Source organism: Bos taurus, chromosome 21 (genome assembly GCF_002263795.3).
Source record: "Bos taurus isolate L1 Dominette 01449 registration number 42190680 breed Hereford chromosome 21, ARS-UCD2.0, whole genome shotgun sequence".
Taxonomy (NCBI): domain Eukaryota; kingdom Metazoa; phylum Chordata; class Mammalia; order Artiodactyla; family Bovidae; genus Bos; species Bos taurus.
The window spans coordinates 26,943,502-26,964,530 of NC_037348.1; the positions used below are offsets into that span (position 1 = coordinate 26,943,502).

The 21,029-nt window shown below is 43.5% G+C and overlaps 1 protein-coding gene across 7 annotated transcripts in view; it reads left to right on the forward strand.

The window, feature by feature from the left end:
* The window catches only part of CFAP161 (cilia and flagella associated protein 161), a 139,124-nt gene extending 119,626 nt beyond the window's left edge, over positions 1–19,498 (forward strand). For 6 of the 7 annotated variants that reach the window (XM_059879023.1, XM_024981722.2, XM_015459221.3 and 3 more), the window contains 5 exons: positions 1,002–1,234; positions 2,855–2,939; positions 7,860–8,018; positions 18,447–18,520; positions 18,925–19,498. In XM_059879023.1, the coding sequence (XP_059735006.1) occupies positions 1,002–1,234; positions 2,855–2,939; positions 7,860–8,018; positions 18,447–18,520; positions 18,925–19,180 (807 nt within the window). In that variant the 3' untranslated portion in view covers positions 19,181–19,498. The remainder of the gene's footprint in view (positions 1–1,001; positions 1,235–2,854; positions 2,940–7,859; positions 8,019–18,446; positions 18,521–18,924) is intronic. The other variant, NM_001075536.2, reaches the window with a different exon arrangement.
* The last annotated feature ends 1,531 nt before the right edge of the window (positions 19,499–21,029 follow it).

A 21,029-nucleotide genomic window follows, 5' to 3' on the forward strand; every position in this document is an offset into this window, starting at 1 on the left:
TGCATAAGTGAGTGGTCATTTGGAAAATTCCTATTTTTCTCTTTAAATAATCACAATGTTTAAAACTCCCTAAGATTTTAGAAGAGCTTCCTTGGTGGCTCAGCAGTTAAGAATTCACCTGCCAATGCAGCAGACCTGGGTTTGATCCCTCGGTCAGGAAAATCTCCTGGAGAAGGAAATGGCAACCCACTTCAGTATTCTTGCTTGAGAAATCCCATGAACAGAGGAGCCTGGAGGGCTACAGTCCATGCGATGGCAAAAGAGTCAGCTATGACTGAGCAATTAAACAACAGAAACAAGATTTTAGAAATGTGAGATGTTTACTATTAATTATGTTTATCTATATTTTCCAAATCAGTCATGTCAGACTCTTTTGACCCCATGGACTGTGGCTTGCCAGGCTCCTCCGTCCATAGGATTTTCCAGGTAAGAATACTGGAATGGGTGGTCATTTCCTTCTCCAGGGGGTCTTTTCAACCCAGGGATCAAACCTGGGTCTCCTGCATTGCAGGCAGATTCTTTACCAACTGTGCTACCAGGGAAGCCTCTCCAAATTAAGAAGTGAATAGGTTGATGCATTCATAAGTAAAATTCCTGTTTGTTGGTGCTCAAGAAAGTTTCAAGGAATGTAATGGAATAGTAATTTTCCTGGAATAGTAATGGAATCAATCCATGTGATTTCTCATAAGCTTTATTTTACTTCATTTGGGATTATCAGGTATTTCAGTTTGGCAAATTGGGAGCAGATTGGTGGCACGAAAAGAAAGAATAAGGATCCGAGGAAATTCAAGTCCATTCCTTATTAAAATAGGGTAGGGACATCCCCAGTGGTCCAATGGTTAAGACTCTGCCTTCCAATGCAGGGAGCGTGGGTTCCATCCGTGGTCTGGGAGCTATATCCCACATGCCACGAGGTGCAGCCAAAAGTTAAAATGGGGGTACATCTGCGGTGGCAGAAGGAATTGCACGGTTTATTTGAAAAACTCCTATTTCAATTGCAGATGCAGCTTTCCGTATCTGAAGACGGATACATTCACTATGGCGACAAAGTGATGCTTGTGAGTCCCGACCATCCTGAGACAGAGGCTGATCTGTTTCTGCCCGGGGACCTCAGCCTGTGTATGACTCCAGATGAGATTAAAGCCCATCTGAGCAATGAATTAGAGGTGCCCTGTGGCCTGAGTGCAGCTCAAACCAAGATCCCAGTTGGCAGAAACACTTTTACTATTTTGTGGTAAAGAAACTTGAATTGTATAATAGGCTCCTTTGCATCACAAATCTCTTTTCACTTGCTTCTTAAGGATCCCCTGGAATGAGAGCACTAGTGGTTGGAGTCAGAGGTTATATGAACATTCTCTGTGATTGTCATCCTATTTTCTTATCTTGAGAATGATTGTCAAGGGGTCTTTACAATCCCTTTTCCATAAACATCAGGATAGTGGGTAACTTGAGCTCAATTCCAGACACATCATTTGAAAGTATTGATCCAGGGAATAAAATTCAGATTCTGCCTGAGAAGCCAAGTGGGGTTTTCCTAATATCATTTCCTAATGCTTTGAGCTCATCTAAGTGCTTTCATTATTTTTAATGTTGCTATGCTATTTCTGCATCAGAAATATGTAATTGAATGTAAGATAGTACACAGAGATTTGCTTTTTTTTTTTTTGAGATTTGCTCTTTTAAAATTAATTATCCACTTAAAATGTGCTTGAGTTTTTGTAGATAAGCGTTTAAGTCCTTGGAGAATAGATATGTAATAACAATTAAAAGTTATTGTTTACAGTTTGTTACTAATGATAACAAGTTTATATGACAGGCATATAGTCAGTCCTTTAAGTTTTTAGATTTTTTTTTTAACGCAGACTATGTTAAAACAAGTAAAAATTGATCACAATTTCTGTTTCCTGGACGATTAAGAGGGAAGAGTATACCAAATGTCTGCAAATTTGTTACCTTGCTTCTCTCTAAAGATGTCAGTGTTTGGAAACGTCATGTATAGACTAGGGAATATAGTCAGTAATATCATAATAATTTTAAATGTCATCAGGTGGTAACTAGATTTATTGTGGTGATCATCTCATGATGTATATAAATGTTGAATTATGTTGTATATACTTAAAACTAAATGTAACATTATATATCAATTGTACTTCAGTTAAAAAAAATGTCAGTGAACTTGGGCCAATTCATTAGTGTAGGACAATATGATGTGCTCAGTCCATCCTAGGCTCACAGAGTGGGAACGTTCTGTGTCCTGACTGTGTTGGAAGGTGGTGAATAAGGTGCCAGCAAGATTTGAAGGTCAAAAGAAAAGATCTTTTAGTTAGTGACTTATTTCAGTTACTGTATACAAGTAGGCATCATCTCAGTCCTGTTCAACTCTTTGGGACCCCATAGGCTGTAGCCTGCCAGGCTTCTTGGTCCATGGAATTTCTCAGGCAATACTGGAGCAGGTTGCAATTTTCCTACTCCAGGGACTCTTTTGTGACCTAGGGATTGAACCCAAGTCTCTTGCATCTCCTGCACTGCAGGCAGATTCTTTACCACTAGCACCACCTGGTTCGGTCTCTGGGTTGGGAAGATCCCCTGGAAAAGGAAATGGCAACCCACTCAGTATTCTGTATGCCTGGAAAATTCCACAGATAGCAGAGCCTGGTCTCTGCTGTCTATGGGATCGCACGACTTAGCGAATGAACAACAACATGGTATATAGAGTCCATGGGGTTGTAAGAGTTGGACATGACTTAGGGACTAAACCACCAGGAAAATTATAAACAAAACTGCATACACACAAAAATAAAGCTGTAGAATGATCCTAATACAGAGAATTGACATATTCATTCTCTACCGACAGTGCAGCTGGAGAGGTCATCGGTCAAGTCCTTAGATACGGGCAGAACTTCCGCCTTGGGATAACAGGAGGATTTGATGACAGAATGGTGAGTCATCATGTTGCATGTCTACTGGGACCAGTCACTTTTGTTTCCGAGTGGGCTACTGGCTACTTACTGAAGTGGACAGAGAACTCTACAGGTATGGGCTCCATCTCTGGTCTCATTATAGTATCAGACTGCAGCTTTTCCAAGGCAGTTTTGGGCCAATTCTTTGCTTCCAACCTCATGGATTACAAAAATACATCCTTAAAAGCTAAAGAGTAAGAGGGAAAAAACCCTTTTTGCAATACATCTGGTAAAAAGCAAAAATTCATACCACCTCCACTTGTAAGTTAAATGATCAGGTTATATAATAATAATCTGACAGCTTCTTTTTTAAGTGAAAAAAGGTTTATTCAGGGAGATACACACTCCATAGGCAGAATGTAGGCCATCTCAGAAGGTGAGAAGCCCTGACAGCTGTTTAATGTCACCCATGCTAATGTATTTGCATAAATCAGGGAGCATAAGTCTTTGATCCTTACCTCCACCCTGGGGATTCAGACAAATATGAATTCCAGCTTTGATGCATACCTATGGGATGGGACTTTGGGTTAAGTTATTTAACCTTTTTGCATCTTGTCTATAAAAATGGAGGTTATTATACCATGCTGTTGTTGTTTAGTCACTAAGTCGTGTCCGACTCTTTGTGACCTCATGAACTGTAGCTCACCAACCTTCCCTGTCTTTCACTATCTCCCGGAGTTTGCTCAAGTTCATTTCCGTTGAGTTCGTGATGCCATCCAACCATCTCATCCTCCGCCGCTCCCTTCTCCTCCTGCCTTCAATCTTTCCCAGCATCAAAGTCTTTTCCAATTATACCTTACTATATGTGTAGTGCTTCACATACATTAACTCATTTATTCCTCCCAACAAGTCTTTAAAAATAAGGACTATTTACCACAGTTTTACTGATGGGAAAACTGAAGCACGGCAAATTAATTGATTTTGTTCCAAGTCACATGTCTACTAAATGGCAGAGCTGGTGTTAATGTAACATTTTTCATTGAATCAAAGATTCCTTTATTGTTTGATGTGGCATCATCAGCATCATTTTTATTTTTGTACCACTAAGAAATTAATGCTGGCAGTTACACTCTGAAACATCATAGATGGTAAGCTGCAGCCTGATTTTATTTTAAGTTTTTGTTTCATATTGGAGTATAGCCGATTAACAATGCTGTGATAGCATCAGGTGATGGTCAGAGGGACTCAGACATACATAAATATGTATCCTCTCTCCCCTAAACTCCCCTCCCATCCGGGTTGCCACATAACATTGAGTGGAGCTCCCTGTGCTATACAGTAGGTCCTTATTGGTTATCCATTTTAAATATGGCAGCGGGTACATGTCCATCCCAAACTCTCTTAATTATCCCTTTCGCCCATCCTTTCCCCCACCTCGCCTCCCCCAGCAACCAGAAGTTCATTGTCTAAGTCTGTGAGTCTGTTTTGTAAATAAGTTCATTTGTATCGTTTCTTTTTAGATTCTGCCTATGAGTGATATGTGATATTTCTCCTTCTCTGTCTGACTTTACTCAGTATACAATATACAAGTCTACCCACAATGTGCAGCTGAATTTTTTTGGTATTAGTTTACTTTTAATAATAAAATTCATTGATGTAATTAAATTCAATCTAATCTTAATCAATCCTGACCACACATAAAATTCTTTTCTCAAGCTTCCTTTTTCATAAACTTCCCCGTGTGCAGCCTGATTTTAAATGTGAAAATTAGAGGAAATATCTAATCAGAGAGAGGACAGTAAATCATCACTGTTTTATCGAGAGAGGAACCCTACTAACATTTTGGCTTATTTTATAAAGGGAAAATCTTAAAATGTAGGGAAGATCACAAGCACTACAACATTTGGATATAATTTTTTTCTTTTCTTTTCCCTTTCTCTTTCTTTTCCTGCTCCTTCTTTTCCTACCTCCCCCTTCCATCTCATCTCTCTCTCTCTTTCCTGTAAATCATCTATTCTTTGCCTGTTCATTGCCTTAGGCTTTAATATCTGCTCTTTCACAGATGATAAAAATGTGCCATGTGTGTTGCTAGTATTTCCTCTCTTTTGTTGCTTGGCTTTTAAATTGTATCTGTTCTAATCTCTGTTTGAGTCAAACCTATCAGTGCTTTTCTTTGTAATTCCTTCCATGGCTCAGAGCCTTTGAAGTCTGCTCCAAAGACGTGATAAAAAGAGTAACTTGTATTAATTTTTAGATGTCTGAACTTAAAGTATTGCTTAAGTTTATTCTTTGATCCACTTGGGATTTATTTTGATCAAGGGCTTAATGTGAACATCTAAATTTCCCCCAAATGACTTGTTGGTTGTATCTGTGTTATTTCTTGAGTAATTATCCCTTTCTTCACTGAAATGTGCTCCATACATTATTACGTATGGCTGTTTCTGAGCTTCTTATTTGGGACTGTTGAACTGAAGTTGTCTATTTTTTTATTCCCCGAGTGTAGCTTTATAATACAAATTTGAGGACTTGTAGGGCTAATTCCTTCTTTGAATTATGTTAGGAATTAATCTTTCAGTTAAATATAGTAATAATTTTTTCAAGTCCCTCTGCCCCTGTAGGGGGGAAAATCACTTGGTGTTTTGACTGACATTGTAAAATTAAGTACATTCACCTATTTAGTAGCTTTACAGTATTTGTCTTCTGAGATGTCTGTTTCTTCGATTATACTTTTCTTTCTTTGTTTCTTTGCCTTTTTTTTGTTGGCCACATTGTGAGGCATGTGGGAATCTTCCCCAAACTGGAATTGAACCTGCACCCGCTGCAGTGTGAGCAGAGGCTCTTAACCCCTGGACCAACAGGGAAGTCCCTATCCAATTACTCCTTTCTACATCTCAGTGAAGTTTTGTGCTCTCCTTCCCATAGATCTGACACTGATCTCATCAAGGTTATTATTTGATATCTTCTATTTTGGAAGCTATTAAGGCAGGTCCTTTTGACAGTTGCAGTAAAAAATAGAAGAAAATCATTGATTTTTTTCTTCTCATCTTTGATGAAATCACTTACTCATGAATTCTAGTTGCTTCTCTTGTGACTTCTAGGTATGCAGTCATCTCATGGTCAAATTATGACAATTTTATCTCATCCCAAGTTCTCATACCTCTTGTTTCTATTTCTCATCTTTTAATTAGCAAGCCCTTTCAAGATATTTATGAAAAATCTGGTGATGGTGGCCATCTAGATTTGTTCCTGATTGTCTTAATATTTTTCTTTATATGAAAAAAGCAACATTTGTGGCTTGAGATGTATATTATTTTCGATTATCCCAAAATGGCATGGCCATTCTCCCCATCAGCCAGGCTGAAGCCACAGTACATCTTGGACTTATCTTTCTTTCCCACCCGCATACAGCTCCAGTTGCTAGGTCCTATGGCTCTTCCTTCGTAATGCAGTCTGGTCCATCTTTGCATTCCTGATGCCACTTCCCATAGCTTGATCCCTTCAGTCTATCCTGACTTTATCCCATACTGGCAGGATGCTCTCAGATTGACCCTTTAAAAGGTCAGCTCTTCTCACCTCCCATCTCCAATGAAAAGTCAGTAGTGCTCCCTCTTCCCACCTCCTAACTGCCCTCTGCATTAAGTGCTGCTGGTGACTGGCATTTAAAGCCCTCTGTAATATGTCCCTGGGGCTTCAGTGGTGGCTCAGTGGTAAAGAACCTGTCTGCCAATGTAGGAGACGAGGGTTCCATCCCTGGGTTGGGAAGATCCCTTGGAGAAGGAAATGGCCACCCACTCCAGTATTCTTGTCTGGGAAATCCCATGGACAGAGAAGCCTGGCTTGCTGCAGCCTATGGGGTCATAAAAGAGTCAGACACAACTGAGCAACTGAACAACAATATATCCCCTCCGTCCTGACCCATGCTCATCCCCTCTGGCTCCCTGGCAAAACATCACCTCCTATTTGGGGTCTTTCCTGAGCCCCTGGGAGAGCAAGTGTTCCCACCTGTCCCCTCTTGTAGCTCTTGGCATCCCTGCTGGACACCATACCTTACAGATGCTTCCATTTCAATCCTCTCTCCTGTTAGTCAGGAAACTTCTAGAGGGCAGGAATTCATTTCCACCTTCCCCAGAGTGCTTCATGCCACAGCTTTGCACAGAAAAGATGTTTAGTGAACAGTGATCAAAATATGCAGAAATAACTGCCAGGGGCAGGGTGGAAGGTGTATTGGTAAACAGCTGACCAGGAACTAACGTTATGGACTTTTTAGCAAAATGGGGTGCTGCAACGTTAAAAAGTCAGCCAGAGAGCTGACAGAAGTCTCAAGTGTGGACATCAATTCCAGAGGGGCTGAGGCCCCCTTGGAGGCTTACATATGAATATCAGCTGTGCTGGTGCTGGTTTTAAGCGCATTCACTTCACACAGTACATTTCATGCAGCATTATTCGTAATGAATAAAATACCGATCCAAACCCGATGCCCTGAGCAAGAGGAGGAGTGCAGAAGGAGAAGGAGGCTAGGTTTGGTATTCAAAGAAAGGGAAAGCAGTTAGAGGTGATTCGAGGGTGAGTGGTCTCAGCCTCTGAGACAGCCTTTTTGAGATAAAGTTGAGTGTCCTCATACGATCAGTAAGAGCAGGGCTTTTGAAAACTGCTTTTGAACACACTGGGCTTCCCTGGTGGCTCAGACGGTAAAGAATCTGCCTGCCAGTATAAGAGACCCAGGTTCAATCCCTGGGTTGGGAAGATCCCTGGAGAAGGGAATGGCAACCCATTCCAGTATTTTTGCCTGGAGAATCCCATGGGCAGAGGAGCCTGGCAGGCTACAGCCCATGGAGTAGCACAGAGTCGGACATGACTGAGCGACTAACACTTTCATTTTTTGAACACACTGGCTGTGCAGCTAGTGAACTGTTGCTTGCATAGATGTGATAGAAAACATCTGCTTGCTGTCCTTTTCAGTTATATTTATCAAGTGACCACAGGACCCTTCTGAAGTCATCCAAGAGATCCTGGCTCCAGGAGGTGTTCCTGACGCACGAGGATTCCTACCTGAACTGCTGGCAGGCTGCCTTCCCTCATCCCCAGCTTCGCCTGGAGTACGAGGGCTCCCCCGTCCCGGTGAGCACAGCTGTATGTGCCGATGCTGTGAAGTGGCTGCGAAGCATTCCTTTGTGTAAGATGGAGGCTTGTCAGGGCTCTGATGGCTCCTGTGCCTTATGGACTTTCACTCTGTCTCTTTTTCATTTCTTTTAAAAAATATATTATTTATTTATTTTTATTATAATTTTTTTTTTTTTTGCTGCACTGCATGGCATGTGGGATCTTATAAATAGTTCCCTGACCAGAGATTGAACCTGTGCTCCCTTCAGTGGAAGCACGGTCTTTTTTTTTTTTTTTAATTTAAATTAGAGTATAATTTCTTTACAATATTGTGACGATTTCTGGCATACATCAGCATGAATCAGCCATAGGTATACATACGTCCCCTCCCTCTTAAACCTCCCTCCCACCTCCCACCCCATCCCACCCCTCTAGGTTGTCACAGAGCACTGGGTTTGAGCTCCCTGTGTCATACAGCAACTTTCCATTAGCTCTCTATTTTACATATGGTAATGTATATGTTTCAATACTACTCTCTCACATCATCCCACCTTCTCCTTCCCCCACTGTGTCCACAAGTCTGTTCTCTTTGTCTGTGTGTCCTTTGCTGCCCTACAAGTAGGATCACCAGTGTCATCTTTGTAGATTCCATATATGTGTGTTAATATCTGATATTTGTCTTTCTCTTTCTGACTTACTTCACACTGTATAACAGGCTCTAGGTTCATCCACCTCATTAGAGCTGACTCAAATGGGAAGCACAGAGTCTTAGCCACTGGACCACCAGGGCAGTCCCTTGTTTTCATTCCTAACTCAAGTTTGGGAAGTACTGTTTTCCCCAGTGGCAGCATCCTGCCTCAGTGCTTCTCCATGCTGACTGCACATACAGTCACCCACACAGCTTCATAAAAATGTGGAGGCCCAGGCCCTGCCCCTGAGATGAAGCTGAGAACCACTCCCCTGACACTGTAAAGATGCTGCTGCTGCTTTCTTTCAGGCCTCTGTTAAGTCCTCATTTCTACTAAGTCAGATAGATTTATCCATTTTATTCTTAATGGATTATGCATTTGGTGTTGTAGATAAAAAATCTTTTTGTTTTTTTCTCGGGTGCATGGCTTGTAGGATCATAGTTGAACAGGGACTGAACTTGGGTCACGGCCGTGAAAGCCTGGAATCCTAACCACTAGGCAACCAGGGAGCTCCCTAAGTCCTCACTTCTAAAGAGCCTGGGTAATCCGGAGGAGTGAAGGACAGGGCAGGGCAGCCGCCAGGTGAGCACAAGGCTGGCTGTTTTCTCAGGAGTCTGGGCCCTGCGGATAGCAGCAGAGTTCTGGATGGGGAGGCAGGTGCAGAGGTGCAGAGCTTTTCAAGTACCAGAGGCTGTGCTTTTTGCTTATGAGACATCAGGCAGATGAAGACCGAGGGGTCATTAGAAGTTATTGGGAGAGTGCAGACTTATAGCCAGGAAGGACTTAAAGAGCTGGCCATCCAGGGATTTCCAGTTACCAGCCACTCTGGATCTACCCAATGCAGTGGGCTTCTCTCTCAAGCTCCACAGCTGGACCCAGGTTTGCAAGGGTCTTTTTTTTTTTTTTTAATATTTATTTCCCTGCATCAGATCTTAGCTGTGAAATGTGGGATCTAGTTCCCCGACCAGGGATTGAACTGGAACCCCCTGGACTGAGAGTGCAGAGTCTTAGCCAGTGGGCCACCAGAGAAGTCCTTGGAAGGGTGTTTCTCCCAGCATGGAGAATATCCACGTGGTCCACAGTGATGCATGCTTGACAGATTTCTGCTGGCCTTTGCCAAGCTTTGTTCTCCTTGAAATTGCCTCTCATCTCCACAGTTTAAACTGTCAGTATCTCAGCTTCAATATCTATAAAATGAGGACATATGATGATGTCCAACTTATGAGGTTTTATGAGGATTAAACAGTTAGTACATTTACCATGCTTATTAGAAAAGTAGAAAGAAAGAGACTTCCCTGGTCAACAAACTAAGACCCCACATGTTGTGCAGCATGGACACATTTTTTTTAAAGTGCGAGAAAAGAGTGGATAAAACTGATTCGCTTTGCTTGCACCTGAATGTAGCGCAATATTATATGTAAATCGACTATGTTGTTGTTCAGTCTCTAAGTCACGTCTGACTCTTTGCCAGCCCATGGATTGCAGCATGCCAGGCTTTCTTGTCCTTCACTACCTCCTGGAGTTTATACTCCAATAAAAATTTGAAAAAAGAAAAGTGCCTGGCTCAGAGGGCACTCCCAAGCGTTCACTGTTGTTAATTTAATGGTGGTGGTGGTTCTGTTGCTGTTGTTAGGTTAGATAGGTTGTCAGGCACCAGGAGTTTGTTTCTCCATCGCTAACTCAAGCCACAGCCCGAGGCAGGTCTTCGAGCCTCACTCAGACACCTCTGCAAAATGGAACACTTCACACCTGTCCAACTTCCACCCACATATCAATGCCCTTCAGTCAGGAGCACCTGGGGTTGAATGAGTCAGCTTTATTTCTTGTCTCAGTGATGGAGAACATGCACCACAGGAAACGGTGGGGCATCTCAGTAAAAGACTGTCAGGAAGGACAAGCTACAGAACTGGGGCTGTGGTGGGAGAGTTTAGGGAGGGTCTCAGGAAGTGGGGTTGGATGCCGTCAGGAAGCAGGTGTGTCTCAATGCATCTTATCTATAGAGGGCAGGCCAGCGCATGGACAAAGCTGTCCTGAGTAAGGAAGCTGCGGTCACTCCTGTTCTCTGAGAGAGGAGGACATTTGGTATTTTGTGGTTTGGACAATGCTCATGGTTTTGCTGTGTTCAGACACAGTTACACAGTGGTCTTCTTTCTGTCTTGACCCATCGTGGTCACAGCACGGCCTTGTCTGATGTGGGCATTGTGTGAAATTAATTATATTCCACAAGGGAACACTAAGACATAGCTGGGGGTGCCAGCCCAGCTCCTGGGTGTCAGAGCTGCTTTCTCACATCTCACACTGCCTTAAGCTTACATGAGTCAGGATTTTGAAATAATAAGTCTTTTATTTTCTAATTATAAACAATGTATGCTCACTTACGGGAAGTCAGAAAAGGACAAAAAATAATAAGAAAATTACCAGTTGTTCCACCTACCAGAGAAAGCCACTGTTATCTTTTCTTTTTCCATGTCTATGTTTTCTGAAAATTTAATTTTAATGTTTTTAAAAAATTAGGACATCAGGAATATTCTTATTTTTTCCACTTAAAAACACCACTGACCCTATTTCCAATTGTCAGGGATCTTCTCCAAATTGACTTTAAATGATTATATAATGTTCCATCATATATGTATTTATAATAATATATTTACTAATCTATAAAGGTTTGACTTCTAGGTTATTCCATCTCTCTCTCTTGCTCGCTCTCTCTATCTATATCTGTATCTATATCTTGGGGGAGTTGTAATTTACTTAGTTCTGCCTTGCTGTAGCAAAAATTTGAAGTGATGGAAAGACCAGTGTTACAGCTTAGTTTTATTTAGAAAACAAAGGAAAATACATCCTTGAGGCATGAGGGCGGATTGACCCAAAAGACTCAAAGAGAAGAGAAGTCCCCCCGTCAAGTTTGGCTCCTCTTTTTACATGTTTCTTTCTCCTCCCCCTGGGCCTGCCCTATGTAAATTGAGCTAGCCAGGAGAGCTGTTTGTTTTACTTGAGGTCCTCACTCAAGTCCTGGACCTTCCTTTGTTCTATTTTTGCGAACTTTTCCCTTGTTTGTCTTTCAGCCACTGCCATTCTGGACTCTTTTTTTCCTATTCTAACTACCTAACATTGCCCCCTCAAGAGATGGGAGGCCCAATTCTTTGGGAATAGGGGCGTTGAGGTCTCTCTGGCTACTTCCTGCTGAATTGGGATTGCAAGGGGCATTGGGCCTCCCCCTCTTTCTAGTCTCAAGCCTCAGAGTCCTTATAGTAGTGTCCATCTAAGGGTGAATGATATTTTCTATGGTCAGCTGTAGTTTTATATATCCTTGTTGAACTGGCACTGCATGTTATAGTGTGTTGACTTGGGCAGAGACAAAACGGGTTAGACAATTGATAATACATGGAGCAATCATAAGCAGCATCAGTATGGTGATGACAGGGATTAGTAAAGGCATTAGCCAACTTCAAATTCCCCATCGCCAGAAGGATCCCCCAAAGAGAGATTGTCGTGACCCTAACTCTTTAGCTTGTTCTTTGAGATCCTGTAGGATCTGAATGTTTTTCTTGAGGACTGTGAGACTTTCTTTTAACTTAGCTGGAGGTATTTACCCAGAAACAACATGTCTCATTCAAGATGGCTCAAATCCCTCCTTGTTCAGGGATCAGGAGATCTATCTCCTGTCTGCTTTGGAATACAACCCCTGCCAAGCTGTGTTGGCTCTTTAGCACTATCCTGAGAAATCTTATCCCCAGAAACTTAATTTTGGGGGTGTTCATTAGAATGGCACTCGTTTGCATTTCTGAATAGGTATCTGAGATCTCCCAGGAACTCACAGGTGTATCGAGTGTCCTCTTCTGTTTTCTTCCACGGCTTGACTTGTGAGTAGTGAATCCAGGAGTCATGGTACCTTGACTGCTGTGGGGATAGAAAGTATTACAGGGTGGAGGCCCTTCCATGTGGGCTGGAGTTGAGCCTTTGGTGACCCATCTGCCAGACTTTAATTAGGACTTGAGTCCCTGGAGCATATAGTGGTGACTCCTTAGATAGCATATTCAAAAGCAGAGACATTACTTTGCCAACAAAGGTCCGTCTAGTCAAGGCTATGGTTTTTTTCCTGTGGTCATGTATGGATGCGAGAGTTGGACTGTGAAGAAAGCTGAGCGCCGAAGAATTGATGCTTTTGAACTGTGGTGTTGGAGAAGACTCCTGAGAGTCCCTTGGACTGCAAGGAGCTCCAACCAGTCCATTCTGAAGATCAGCCCTGGGATCTCTTTGGAAGGAATGATGCTAAAGCTGAAACTCCAGTACTTTGCCCACCTCATGCGAAGAGTTGACTCATTGGAAAAGACTCTGATGCTGGGAGGGATTGGGGGCAAGAGGAGAAGGGGATGACAGAGGATGAGATGGCTGGATGGCATCACTGACTCGATGGACGTGAGTCTGAGTGAACTCCGGGAGTTGGTGATGGACAGGGAGGCCTGGCGTGCTGCGATTCATGGGGTCGCAAAGAGTCGGACTCGACTGAGCGACTGATCTGATCTGATCTGATCTGACACCCCACAAGCGTATATCCTGTTGGAATTGCCCAATGGCCATGGTATAAAACTGGAGGGACTGAGCCTCTGGATTGAGGAAGAAGTCATTGACATAAGCAAAGGTCTCCCATATAGCATCCCATAAGGACTAAGACCAACCTGTTCCTTATGGGCAATACGGGTGCAGAGGAGAGCTATTGGTAAAACCTCCTTCCATCCCAGGGAGGTCTCCTGGGTTATCTTTTTTATCGCTGATTTTAAGAATTGGTTGGCTCTTTCTACTTTTCCTGAAGACTGAGGCCTCCAGGCACAGTGGAGATAATAAGTAATGCCCAATGCTTTAAAGACCCCTTGGGTGACCTTAGAAGTAAACGATATCCCATTGTCACTTTGTAATGACCTGGGCAGACCAAATCTCAGAATGATTTCATGGAGCAGTTTTTCTACCACGTCATCAGCCTTCTCAGTCCAGGTGGGAAAGCCTTCAATCCATCCTGTGAATGTGTATATCATGACTAATAGGTATTTATACCTTTGAGAAACTGGCATCTGGGTGAAGTCCAGCAGTCAGCTCTCTCCTGAGTAGGTCCCGTGTCATTGGACGGACTGGGCCAGCTGGGGTCTTTGAGCTCCTTGGGAGTTGTTTAATTGGCAAGTGGGAAAAGAGGAAACTACTTGCCTCATGTTCATTTGGAGGCCTGTTCCTCTGAAGAACCTTTCTAGTAATCTTTGGAGGGTCTTCTCCCCTAAATGAGTGATGGCATGTAAGGAGTTAACCAACTTCCATTGGCAGTTCCCAGGGAGAAAAAGGAGTCCCTCCTTTTGGAACCACCACCCCATATGATCTTGAAAGCCCTCACTCTTAGCTTTAAGAGTCTCACCTTCAGTATATGAAGGAGTTTCTGGCAAATTAGTCTGAGGAACTAAGGTGGCAACCCCTATTAGGTCAAGCCTGATCCACTGCTTGGTTCCCTCATGCCACTTCCGTCCTCCCTTTTTGGTGTGCTTTAAAATGGGAGACTGAAAATTCAGTGGGCAGATGAACTGCCTCTAAGAGCCTAAGGATTTGATCACCATATTTGATTGGGGATCCTCGGGTGGTCAAGTGGCCTCTTTCTTTCCAAATAGCAGCATGTGCATGTAGCACCAGAAAGGCATACTTGGAGTCAGTGTAAATGGCTATTCTTTTTCCTTTTCCTAGCTCTAAAGCTCGAGTCAGGGCTATGAGCTCAGCTAATTGCGCTGAAGTACCTGGTGGCAAAGGTTTAGCCTCTATGGTCTCAAAAATGGAGACTACTCCATATCCAGCTCTTCTTTTTCCATCCAAGACAAAGCTGCTTCCATCAGTGTACCAGATTTCCTCAGGATTGTTCAGTGGATCTTCTGACAATCCCTCTTGGGGTTTTGTCCAGTGGTCCAAGGTTTCTAGGCCAGACTGAAAGGGGAGATAGCCCTCGGGGGCAGGCAGGAGGGTGGCAGGGTTAAGAACCTCACAAGGGGATATAGTCAGGCCTGGATTTTCCATCAGCATTACTTGATATCTGAGGATTTTTTGATCAGGCATCCATAAATGGCCTCTCCCATTTAGGAGTTGTTTCACTTGGTGACTGGTAAAAATAGTTAATTTGCCCCCATAAGAGAGTTTTAAAGTATCTTCTATCAGGATTGCAATAGCTGCAAACTTTCAAAGGCAGGGAGGCCAGCCTCAGGTGGTTGGGTTGAGCCTCTTCGATGAGTAAGCTATAGGCTAGGGCTGAGGTCCCAACCTTTGAGTTAACACTCCCAAGGCTATTCCTTCATTTTTGTGGACATAAAATTGGAATGCTTTTTCTGGGTCTGGCAACCTCAAGGCAGGTGCTTGAGTTAAGGCTTGTTTTAGTGTAGCCTCTGCCTTCTTTTAAGGAGTTCCCTACATCAGTGGGATTGAATCATCCCGTCCCTTCAAGATTTCGTATAAGGGCTGGGCAATTAGACCATAGTTGGGAATCCAGATTCTATAATACTCAATTAGCCCCAGGAAAACTTGCAGTTGTTTTCGAGTCGTAGGGGAGGGCAACTGGAGGATTCCTTGTATTCAATCAGAGGACAGCCTCCTGGACTTGTGTGTAATCTGAACTCCCAGGTAAGTGACCTTTGTCTTGACCATCTGTGCCTTAGCATTATATCCCCTCTCTGCCAAAAAGTTTAGAACCTGAATTGCATGTTGTTGGGCATGTTGTAGGAAACATGGAAGATGAAGGCCTCAATATCTAGAGAGATTGGATATTATACAGCATTTCTCTCCCAAAGGCCAGCTGTTTTATGGTTGTCCCTCCAGAAGATTGTAGAGGCAACATTGTGGGCCTGGACGGGACTCAGGAAAAGAACATGAAACAGGAAGGAAGGGGGTAGGGTACAACTTTTGAAAAAATGACATAGCCAAGGGCATAACATAAACCGATTAAAATAAAATGGATCAAAGATGACAAGTCAAATTCAACTAAACCTTGATCCTCAGTCTGTAAGCTAAATGACACACCCAGAGGTGCCAGGACAGTTCCAAGGCACTGTCAAAAGACGGAGGAGTGGGTGTTTCCACAACTGTTGGGATGATCGCCCCACTCATTAGCATATGAAATCACCCAGCTTGAGAAAACTAACCACACCACATTCCATGGCCTCTGCACTTGCACTCTGCAATGGGCCACACCCTGTGGAGTGTGCTTCTCTCTAAATCCACACAAATCCACCTCTTACCTATCACTGTGTCTCTCACTGAATTTTTTGCAATGAGACATCAAGAGCCTGAGCTTCATTAGGTCATAAAACCAGGCACCATGGATTTTGGTCAGACTCAAGTCCCAGTCGGATATAACAGAGTGACTAAGCATAGCACAGAGTCCCTGCCACATGGGTTTGAGTCCCAGTCTTAGGTAAATGGTTTCAAACACAACTTTCAGAAATGGAAAGATGATGACCTGCCCAATACTTTGTAAGCAGTGGCATAGATGGAGAGAGAAGCTGAAGGATGGGAGGGAAAAGCAGTGGGAAAAATGTGCCGAGGAAACCCCTTCATAACCTGCCAGAAAATCTGCTAAACACCTGACCTGTGCTCACAATTTTCATTGGCCTGATCCTTGGCACAAAGAAGATTAAGGACAGAAGAACCCCCACCCACTTGGGCAACAGCTACTAAGGCACAGCATATAGTAGAGCCTTTGGGACACCCTGGGGCACCCACTGCCACTCACCTGTTCACGGGGGGTGGGGGGGAGGTTGAGGAAACAAGAAATGAGAGATTGTAAAGGAATTAAGATTTTGTTAGCCAAATGTCCTTCCAGCCATAGGGGCGAGGACTTCCTACCCCAACCGAAGGTCTCCTGGAATCTGAGACTGAGCCGCTTGAGCTTTCTGCTGAGTTTGTTTTTGCTGTCCTGGTTTCCAGCATGTTGGGCTTCTTGTCACTTCCCTGCACTGGGTTTTCTTCACGCTTAGCTTCCAACGCAGGAGCTTTTGTCGAGTTGGGCTTCTGCTGTGCTTAGCTTCTGCCTCATGGGGGTCAAGCTGAAATTGTTTGAGCCAGGTTAAATCCAAGTCACGGCACCGTCTATGTCGGGGGAGTATGTAATTCCCTTGGTTCTGTCTCGCTGCAGCAAAAATTTGAAGCGACAGACAGACCAGTGTTACAGCTCCGTGTTACAGCTCAGTTTTATTTAGAAAGCAAAGGGAAGTACATCCTTGAGGTGTGAGGGTGGGTTGATCCAAAAGACTTGAAGAGAAAAGTCCCCCTGTCATGTTTGGCTCCTCTTTTTATATGTTTTTTTCTCCTCCACCAGGCCTGCTGTATGTAAATTGAGCTAGCCAGGAGGGCTGTTTGTTTTACCTGAGGTCCTCACTCCGGTCCTCGGACCTTCCTTTGTTCTATTTTTGTGGGCTTTTCCCTCTGTCTTTTAGCCACTGCCATTCTGGACTCCTTTTTCCTATTCTACCTACCTAATATATATATATATATATATATATGTATATATATATGATTTTGAAATTATATGTCTTTTATTGAAATAATATATCTTTTTGTTTATTGTTTATATATTAAAAAACAATATATGTTCATTTATGAAAAGTAAGAAAAGTACAAAAATAATATGAAGACTATCAGTTGATATATATATCTATAAGACTACTGGGCTTCCTTGATGGCTCAGTGGTAATGTATCTGCCTTAAATGCAGGACACACAGGAAACGCAGGTTTGATCCCTGGGCCAGGAAGACACCTTGGAAAGGAGGGCAGCCCACTCCAGTATTCTTGCCTGGAGAATCGCATGGACAGAGGGCTACAGTCCATAGTGTCACAAAGAGTCGGATATGACTGAAGGGACTTAGCATGTGCACTGGCATATAACTACTATATGCTGCTGCTGCTGCTAACTCAATTCAGTCGTGTCTGACTCTGTGCGACCCCATAGACAGCAGCCCACCAGGCTCCCCCGTCCCTGGGACTCTCCAGGCAAGAACACTGAAGTGGGTTGCCGTTTCCTTCTCCAATGCATGAAAGTGAAAAGTGAAAGTGAAGTCGCTCAGTCGTGCCCGACTCTTAGTGACCCCATGGACTGGAGCCTACCAGGCTCCTCCGTCCATGGGATTTTCCAGGCAAGAGTACTGGAGTGGGGTGCCATTGCTATATATATATATATATATATATATAGCATATATACTATATATAGTATACAGTATTATATATGTATATAATATATAAATAACTACTTGTAATCTTCATGTTATTTTACTTATTCCATTGTTTATATTATTTATTCCATTATTTGGTAGTGATTTTCATATACACTATATATAGATCAGAGAAGGCAATGGCACCCCACTCCAGTACTCTTAACTGGAAAATCCCATGGACGGAGGAGCCTGGTGGGCTGTAGTCCATGGGATGGCTAAGAGTCGGACACGACTGAGCAACTTCACTTTCACTTTTCACTTTCCTGCATTGGAGAAGGAAATGGCAACCCACTCCAGTGTTCTTGCCTGGAGAGTCCCAGGGACGGGGAAGCCTGGTGGGCTGCCGTCTATGGGGTCACACAGAGTCGGACACGACTGAAGCGACTTAGCATTAGCATATATAAATACTTTATATAAATGTATTATATATATATTACATATATATACACAATATTTCCAAAGTCTTGCCTTTAGGAAACTGAAAGCCTTGATTCATAATTCAAGTAACACACTTTCTTTATCTTTAAAGGCAAACACCAAGATTCTTATCACTCACTGCCACACGAATCGCGGGCTGGTGGCCCACCGGCATCTTTTCCTAAGGTACTGTATAGCAGGGTACAGCAAAATGTCATGCTGGAGGGTGGAGGCTGTGAATATAGGCAAGGAAGTCAATTTAAAGAAGATGGCCATGCACACAAGTCCTTTGATGACGAAAAAATATTACCACCTAGAACTTTGATGGTGTGAAAACGTCCCTTAGAACCCCTTCTATTATGCAAGTCCTTCCCCACAGAGGATTTTTAGCTATCATGGGGTCCTATACACCTTGTCCTTGCCCATATCTGGTGAGTCTTGCTGGCAAACACGTCCTGTTTTAGAGAAACTTCTTTCCTGCAAGGGCTTTATGTAGCACTCTGCTGAACTGGGTGTTTTGAGATGAATTTAACAGCTTACTGAGGGTTGTAATTCCATTTCCAATCTGTGTTAATTCTTTCCTGCCCCAGAACCTATTTTGGACAGGAAGCAGAGGTCGCTGCTCACACCTATCTGGATTCACACAGAGTTGAAAAGCCAAAGAACCACTGGATGTTGGTGACTGGGGCTCCCAGGAAGGACTTGTCCACCATGTTGGACCTGCCCAAGCCTCCGGCAGAGGACACCCGAGCCCTGGAGCAAGAGAGAGAGCAGGTTTCGGACCCAGGGGCCAGAAGCACACCTGATGCACGTGGCTGCGTGCCTCAGTGCACACTTCCAATGTAGCTGTGTGGGAAATCAACCTTGTATGCCTCAGGCTATTCTTAAGAAAGGCAAAGAGCTCTCCGAACATTGTATTAAACAAAGACTCTATTCAGACTATTGAATTAACAGTGGAGGTCTAGGACACAGGAAAAAAAATTGCCGTGGGCAATAGCTCAGAAATTGCATTTGAAGGTTACCGGATGACATTTCTTTGTTGATGAGCAAATTCTGAAGACTCAGCTTCCTATATTTAGATTCTCTGTAGCAGCAGCTTCTACGAGGGCTGTGTTACTTTTTAAAGCTATGTCTTTGCAATAAAGTTATCAGAACTTTACTGAATTTCTGGCTCCACTCTCTTTATCCTAGTCCTGCACAGTGTAGTAAGAAATAAAAAATGGGTAGCTGTGGACTGCTGTGGCATTACATTAAACATTTCCCTCTTGTATTTCTGTGTCTTCTTTTAGCATGGGGGAATCAAGACCTCTGACCAGTCCTTTATTTTGTAGTGATTTTCATATTGCAGAATCTCCTTATTTCTGCATTGTCTTTGAAACCAGCACATTAGTTGTGGCATTCACATCATCAGACAAAATAAATATATATCTTTCTATGTGTTTGTCCATCTACTATTCATTCTTTGTGGAGTACCGAGTACCTGTAATGTGTAAGGTATTATAATGGGTTGAAGAGATGCCCGACACAGGAGGTTAAGATGAGGGTTATGGCTGGTTAGCCTAAAAATCCCGTCAGCCCTCACTATCTGCAGTTTCGCATCCGCAAATTCAACCAACCGCCCAACGTGTAGCATTGATACTATGTTTATGATACGCGGGTGGTTGAATCTGTGGATGCAGAACCCGCATATAGGGAATCTGGCTTAAGGAACTTGACTATCCTAGGATTTTGGTGTCCGTGGGGGCCCTGGAACCAGTCCTCAAGGATACCGAGTGACGACTGTGTGCCCAGAGGCAGAAAGTAAGTCACAGGTTATATAAATGCATTTTAAATAAATGCAGCTTCAAGCCAAAGGGCTTGACTGTTTTCCAGGAGTCAGGCATTACCCTGTCTATTGCAATACAATAGGAGATGTGGCGATGGCACCCCACTCCAGTACTCTTGCCTGGAAAATCCCATGGACGGAGGAGCCTGGTGGCTGCAGTCCATGGGGTCTCGAAGAGTCGGACATGACTGAGCGACTTCACTTTCATTTTTCACTTTCATGCACTGGAGAAGAAAATGGCAACCCACTCCAGTGTTCTTGCCTGGAGAATCCCAGGGACGGCAGAGCCTGGTGGGCTGCCGTCTATGGGGTTGCATAGAGTCGGACAAGACTGAAGCGACTGAGCAGCAGCAGCAGGAGGTGTTTCTGCCCTTGGCTGTGCACTGAATTCACCTGTAGAACTTTAGTAATGAATGATGCCTGGCCCTCGCCCAGAAGTTCAGAGTGAATGTCTGACCCAGCAGGGAGCCTGGAGCACCGACCCGAGTGCTGGAGTGTGTTTTGTTTGGTTGGTGCCCAGTGATGTGCAGAAAAAACTGCAGGTTGTTTAATCATTTGTCTGTCATTCGTGGCTGCATGTATCAAGTTATTTGAATTTTATTTGGAAGGTAATGGCCAGCGTTTTGCTTTAGAAAGATTATTAAGGAAGCAGCAGGGAGTGAAGGGGTCCCTGGGGAGAGATGAGGCTCTGAACTGAGGCAGTGTCAGGGAAGGTGGAGAGAAGGGGATGGGTTGGAGCAGGGATCCCCAACTTCCAGGATCTAATGCCTGAGGATCTGAGGTGGAGCTGATGTAATAGCAATAAAGTGCACAACAAATGCTTGAGTGCAGTGGAAGACTCTGTGCTTCCAGTGCAGAGATTGTGGGTTC